Source organism: Ziziphus jujuba, chromosome 1 (assembly GCF_031755915.1).
Source record: "Ziziphus jujuba cultivar Dongzao chromosome 1, ASM3175591v1".
Lineage (NCBI taxonomy): Eukaryota > Viridiplantae > Streptophyta > Magnoliopsida > Rosales > Rhamnaceae > Ziziphus > Ziziphus jujuba.
The window spans coordinates 39,726,521-39,733,927 of NC_083379.1; the positions used below are offsets into that span (position 1 = coordinate 39,726,521).

The 7,407-nt window shown below is 35.3% G+C and overlaps 1 protein-coding gene across 1 annotated transcript; it reads left to right on the top strand.

Moving 5' to 3' along the window:
- Positions 1-527: 527 nt before the first annotated feature.
- Positions 528-5,476, top strand: LOC107404251 (FRIGIDA-like protein 1). Its single transcript, XM_048465237.2, has 3 exons — positions 528-1,520; positions 2,277-2,452; positions 2,562-5,476. Exons 1-3 carry the CDS (start codon positions 623-625, stop codon positions 3,147-3,149), a joined length of 1,662 nt encoding a protein of 553 aa, XP_048321194.2. The 5' UTR covers positions 528-622; the 3' UTR covers positions 3,150-5,476.
- Positions 5,477-7,407: the final 1,931 nt, after the last annotated feature.

The following is a 7,407-nucleotide window of genomic DNA, read 5'->3' on the forward strand; positions in this document are numbered from 1 at the left end:
TTTATGTAAAAATTCCAAATAATATTTGAATTTCAAATCAAATTTAAATATTTTTATATTCAAATTAAATAATTGGATTTACTATATATTTTCTTAACAGACCAAATTTGAAATATTTCCGAGACTAGTTAGTCCCTTCTAAGCTATTTTATTTTTTTTGTATTTTACTATGCCTTTATATATATATATATATATATTGAACTCTCTCTCTTTTTAATTTTTGTACAACTTCCTATTATCCTTGCATAAATTGCTCAGATTCACTGTTTTGTTGAGCAATAATTCCGTGTTCAAACCCTCAAACTCTCACCATAAAAAAAAAAGGAAAAAAATAAATAAAAGACCTCCATTTTTTTTTTATAATGTTTTAATTTTGAAATTATATATCGACAAATTTTAAGGTAGAATTTGGGCCTCCATACATATCTAGTATTGGGGCCTTAAATGAAAAGTCATTTCATGCTATTGTTGAAGGAAAATGGTCGGGTCCAACAAGGATTTATCAAGCCCAAATCGGCCCATCAGGAATAGGTTCGGTTTCCTTCTCTGAGCTCTGCGACTACTGGGTTAGGGATTTTTCTCAAACTCGGTGTTGTTTGGTTTTTCTGGTCTTCTCCGACGAATGGCAGAGACGACGCTGGCAGCGATTTCAGATGCTTTGAAAGAGATCGACACCAAGAAAGAGAAACTGAAGAAGGCCTTCGATGACCTCCAATCCCAATCCACTTTCCTCTCTTCCTTCTCTCTCACCTGGTCCGACCTCGAAGCCCACTTCACCTCCATCCAGAATTCCCTCACTCACAAATTCAATGTCCTCGAATCCCTCGAATCCCATTCAAAGGACCCATCTTGTTCACCAAACCCGCAAACCCACATGCCAAATGACCCTTCTTGTTCTGCGAATCCTCAGACCCAGATACCCAAAGACCCATCTTCGTCTTCCGATCACCCGGCTATTCAGAACCCAGTGACGCAAGTTGTCAATAATGGAGTATCTGAGTCGTCTGTGCTTCCTCGGCCTGAGTTGACAGCCTTTTGTGAGAATATGGACGGGATTGGGTTGAGGAAGTACGTAAACGGGGCTTCAAAGGATCGGACTGCTATTCGGGCTGAGCTTCCGGGTGCAATCCGCCGCGCGCCCGACCCGGCTGCGATGGTTCTTGATGCGATGGAGGGGTTTTACAGAGAGAATGAGAAGAATAAGGGTGATAAGGACCTGCAATTGGGTGGTGTGAGGAGAAGTTGCGTGCTTTTGTTGGAAGTTTTGATGGGAATTTCACCGAATGTTGGAGCTGAAGTGAGGGTGAGAGCGAGGAAGTTGGCTGTTGAGTGGAAGGGGAAGGTGAGTAGGGATGGTGAAAACCCGTTGGAGTGTTTGGGGTTTTTGCATTTTGTTGCAGCTTATGGGTTGAGGTCTGAATTCAACATGGATGAGCTTATTGATTGTATTCTTATTATAGGGAAGTATCGGCAAACGATGGACCTGTGCCGAAAACTTGGTTTGGGAGACAAGGTTGCAGGTAGAAAAATACTGTTTCAGATATTAGATTTTTTCTATTTATTTAACATTGATTTTATGCGCATAATCTGTGCATCAATTGATGTACTGATGAATACTAGCTGACTTTTTTTTTTTTTTTTTTTTTTTTTTTTTTTTTAATTTCTTTGTAAACAATGCATTTAAATAGTTTTAGTTCTGATATTCATAAGCCTAGAAATTGGCAAGATAGTAGGGAGGTAGAAAATTGGAAAAAAAATAATAATAAAAACTCACTGTCAATCTAGATTAAGAACTTGGAACAGACTGGTGGTTGTAGATTTTGTTTAGTTACACTTACACAGTAAAAGGAGATAAGAATATATTGAAATGTTGGTTATAGCCTCTATAGATGAGCTGGACAGATGATGAAGATGAGAAAAAAAGAAGATATAAACAGAATGATTTTGTCTTATGATGGACCATCGCCTACAATGGGACTATGTTGAGTGATAAACTACAGACTAAGTCGTGTCTTATCTGCACAAACTAAGCAAACTTTTAATCCGGAAGAGACTTGCCATGTAAAGCTGGACTTTTGAGGCAGTAATAGTTTTGCGCTGATAAATTCTCAATCAAATAGTCAGTTCCAAACAAGCACGATTGTTGGCTGATGAGGGCATGTAATGCCTAGATCATGGTTTCTATGTAGGCATCAGCATAAAAAAAAAAAAAACATTTTGATTCCTTTATGGTTGATTTTGAGTTAAACTTGTGATCTCTGTGTTAATTTTTGCAGACCTCATTCATAAACTTCTAAGTCAGGGAAAACAACTTTTGGCTGTCAAATTTGTCTTTGAATTTCAACTTACTGATAAATTCCCACCAGTTCCCTTGTTGAAAGAGTATTTGAAGGAGTCCAAGAATCTTGCTAAGAAAGTCTGCCGGGAAGGAAAGAACTCTCTCAAGTCACTGGTAATTCACTTTCTGTTTTGGGGGGGAAAAAAAAAAAAAAGAAAACCCGATTCTGGTTAAGATCAAACATTTGCCTGTGGGTGTTAATTTTCATTAACTTTCTCCACAGAATGAGGCCACAGCTAAAGAAGTTGGTGCTATGAGATCGGTAATCAAAGTTATTGAAGATTATAAGCTTGAGTCTGAATATCCACGGGGGATTCTTGAAAAGCAAATTGAGCAGCTGGAGAAGCAAAAGGCAAGCAGAAAGCGTCCTGCTGCCAAGCAGCAGCAGGTAAAGAACCAGAAGCAGCAACAGCAGAATGGAAGCAAGCGTCCACGGACTGAAGCTTCAGTAGGTCTTGTGGTGGCCCCAAAGAGTTATGGAGCAGCCAATTCTACTGTTTCCTCATACCAACACTCTCATCTACAGTCAACAGGTTTGTTGCCAGATGGTCCTGCTCCACATGTGAGCTCATCAGCTGCACCTTATGGCATGCCAGGTCTCACTCCTCCAATTGCCCCTTATGTGGGTTCATCAGCTAGGCTGTATGGCTTGGCAGGAGCACCAATGGGTTTTTCTGGGAACCCCACCGCTGGTGGTTCCCTTTTATACTCTTCTGAACCATATGTGGAATCTGGCTATTATGATAGGCCAACTGCCTATACTGGGTACAGCGTACCATCTCAATACCATCCAGCTTACTATCCTCAGTAGTGCTCGATACTCGTTCTTTTTGTGATAGTTATCTATGGATGGTACAATAGCATTTGCCACCTTTGCAGTGCTAGTTTTTGGGAAACATGGTATGCGCTTTTGCTAACCATGATTGTAATGCAGCCGCAGATTTGGTAATTAAGGTCTGTGAATGCATACGTTGTGTCAGTTATCTATGCCCATAAATTTTAGGTCAATCATTCTTTAATAAATATTTGTTAAGTGACCATTATTTTTAAAAAGCTCAAGTTGTTAGAAAATAGACTCTATAGTTTATATCATGTCAACACAACTCACACTGCCGTTGTGTATGCTTTCCCAGTAATTGGGAATAATTTCCGGTGGTACACATGTAGGACCAAATAAATTATATAGTTAGGGTCACATGATGAAGATTAAAAACTATAACAAATAATTAATAACAGTTTTCCTCTCATTTTAAGTAACTATTTTTTATCCATAATTTTAAGTTTTTGAGGGAGTGGGCAGATAGTGTATATTGTGTCAACATAACTTGAACTAGCACTCTTCATATGTAGGGCATTCAATAATTAGCAACCGAATATGGAGCTCATATTAACCTAGAATATTATAGGAAACCAGGTTTATCAGAATTCAAACACAAGAATAAAGAGGTGACTGGAGATCTGATAGCTTGTGAAACTTAAAAACTGTCACAAAGTGGACCAATAATGTATTTGAATCATGTTAACATAATTGCATTAAATATAGCATGCTAATACTCCCACTCATGTTTAGATTTGCCGTTATCTGAACAAAATTTAGGTCTTAATACATGCATATCAAAGATATTAAACATATGCCATTAAGATTTTACTGCAAAACTAAATAGGTAATGAGATATCTTATGCCATGTTAAGTGGCTGTTATTCTCAAAAGCATAAACTTTTAATATTCATGTTTTTGGGACATTTGGAGAGTTGAACAACTTGGAGTAGAATAGCCCGTTTAAACTTTTGAATAGTACTTTTGTTTATTCCTATTTGGAAAGTCATTTTTTACCCTTTTTTTATTTATTTAGATTTTCAGTTTAATAATCTATGTTATACTCCATTCCAGATTAGGTATGCTGCCTCTTCCAAAGGCACATGCTGTATCTGAAGGCCTGAATCCCCGATTCTGCTGTTAAAGAGTTCATTTTCTCCAATTCTATAATTAGAATGAGAATTCTATTTAGTTTCAAGGTCGATTAACCTAATTGAAGTATAGCATGTAGTTTAGTCCAGTAATTATGTGTCTATCGACACATTGCTTAACTCCCCGTCTATCGACACATTGCTTAACTCCCCGTCTATTTAGTCCATAAGATTATTTGGTCAACCATGAAGTTTGTCAGTCAATTTCCTTCATTTGGTTCATTAAGGAAATTATACACAGCATGGAAATAGGACCATTATCTTTGTATTTTTAAGCAGCATTTTCTTAAGTTTCCTCAACTGTTAGTCTCATTCTTGTTTATTCTGGACTTCACTGTTTACATAGTTCAGAGGGTGATTGCTCTCAATTTGAACAGTCAGAGTCAGATACACCATAGGCAATTTGAGCACTGCTTCGTCTGTTACTTTCTGCATTTTTTGAAAAAGAATTTCTTGCTTTCTCCAGGACTTCTTTTGGTGGTTTGGGTGGGGGCAGGGGTCTGGTCCTTGGTTTTTAGGCATATGGAAGTACTTCCGTGCCCCTGAAAGGTAGATGCTCCATGATGAAACTGTAGATCCCCTTTCGTGTTTCGTTTAATCTTTGGTAGCTCAAATTAGAAAACAAAATTGGTTTTCAGATTGATTTTCCATCTTCACGAAATAAATATCCATCTGTAGGATGTGTTTTTCTGCGAGTTTGATGCAAACGGGGTTGACTTGTCATGGTCATTGTCACCTTTTTTTTAAAATTTTTTTTTTTTTTTAAATGAAAAAAATCTACCTTGACCTTTTTCATGTCTTTCTCCTGAAATCTTTTGTTTCCCAATCCCCTTTTTTAGATGTATGTTTCACTTGTTATGAAAATCTTTTTGTTTTGGCTGCTGGCTATATTGGCTTATTGGAGCTTTTCTTTCTTCCCCATGTAAGCCACATGTTTCGGTCTATCAGTGTCTGGTCATGGAACTTCAGATCCAGTTCTTTTGCTCATTAATTCTACCTATTGGAATTTTTTCCTATATCGTCGAAGCTTGATCAATTTAAAGTCAGATTATGATGTATGTTCTTCTTGTTCATTTGTATACTATTAAGAATTGTATAAAAAATTAGCTGTCATCTGGATTGTCATCAAAGCACCATTATGTGTATATTAGTGGAAAAATTTTATGAACATATCAGTCTCAAGTGAAAAACTCTGTTTTAAATTGTCATGCTTAGCATTACAAGATAACCTGCTTCATGTGATTATTCAGTTGGTAAAAAGACTGCCAACGTTTAAACATGTGCCTGTTTATATAATTGTGGAATGGTCTTGTTTCAGCAATATATATAAATATATATATATATATATATATATGTATATATAAATATTTTCCCAAAGTAATATTTGCAGACTGGTTTGAATTGTAGTTCGAAAGTTGCAGTTAATGGAGGCAGATTTTTTGGTGAGATGGTCATTGTGGTCCTTAAGTAGCATAACTGTTGTCATATCTATTATTTACTGTGAAGCCTGGAATCACAGCAATGGCAGAGAAAAGAGCTTCTGGATTTCCTGCTTTTAGTCTTAATTCTGCCGTGTCGTTTCAAATTCAATGAACTCAGTGTTGGTACACGTAGGATGGGGTTGGCACTTTAGCAAGTAGAGTGAAAGCATGAAAGCAGAATTCAAACCCTCCATCATAAGTGCGATTTTCTTTGCACCCAAATACCCTTTTTTTGTTTTTTTGGGTATTGTGCAAAATGGTATTCAAAGAATAAAACTCTGCCTTAAAAAGCTTTACATATCGATATGAAACACAGATTCGGCTTAATGAAGGGTATAATTTGTTCAAATTAAATCAAGTTTAAGGTTTCAATTATGGTTTTTTTTTTTATTTGTCAAGTTTGACAAGTTTGATGTGTGAATCATTGTATTTCCTCAAATTGCTGTCTCTGCGTGAGCCTTGTAATGATTGAAAATATTGAAAATGTTGGAATATTCAGAAGAGTAATTGTAAACAGCGGTTTGGTTGTTTTAAAGTCAAGCTTAACTCGAATTGAAGTTATTGGCGGAGAGAAAATGGATGTTGAGAAATCATTAGGCCTTGATTTATGCATGTAAAATATCATTAGTTTATTCAATAGGTGGGCCCACGCTTCTTCTCAAATTTCTGCTAATTTTTTTTGAAAAATTCGCTTATTAGATGCCCTTTTTTTTTCCACTTTTCATATTTTAGCCATTTAGGCATATAATGATGTTTTCAATTTGTTGTGTATATTGGGCAAATTTCTCAATCCATAACAAACTATCAACATTTTAGCAGTTTCTCATAAACTTAAATTCTACAGGACATTTTACAACCCTCTTTTATAACCAAATATTAGTAGGGCATATATATGTACAATTAGTGGGGCTTAGCAAGAAAATTAAAAAAAAAAAGAAAAAGAAAAGAAAATAAACATGGTTAGGAGGAGGAGGAACACGAAAAGGTACAATGTTTTTCTTCTTTTTATCTTATTAGACTTTATTCATACTTGTGGTTACATCCAATAAATTATATATTTTTTTAATAATAATATTATTTTTTGGATGTTTTAAGTGAGAGACATATCAAATAATGAATGGCATTAAATTCCAAGATGTGTAACTTTGTCGGATAAGATTATAGGGAGGTGGCAATAATTTCAAGCCAAAAAAAAAAAAAAAAAGGGAGGTGGCAATAATAATAAATAAGATTTTTAAGCAACAAAAAAAAAAAATCAAATTTTTGGAACTTAAACCCTCATTTAAAAAAAAAAAAAAAAACAAAACATCAACATCATTTATTTGACATCCAAAATTAATTACAAAGTCTTCTGAACATTACCAACAACAACCACAAGATCTCTCATTAACAAAGTGAGATATTTATTTATATTTCAAAAAAAAAAAAAGGATTTATCAAATTTTTATTTATTTATTTACATATTTGTTTTTTTTTTTTTTTGGGAAAATGAAAATGGGGTTGGAAAATTAAATAAGAACGTTGGGATAGCTTAAGAAAAGGGCAAGTAGCTTTTAACGACCGGAAACGTTTAAAATGACAAGCCAATGATTCTCTCTCTCTCTCTCTCTCTCTCTCTCT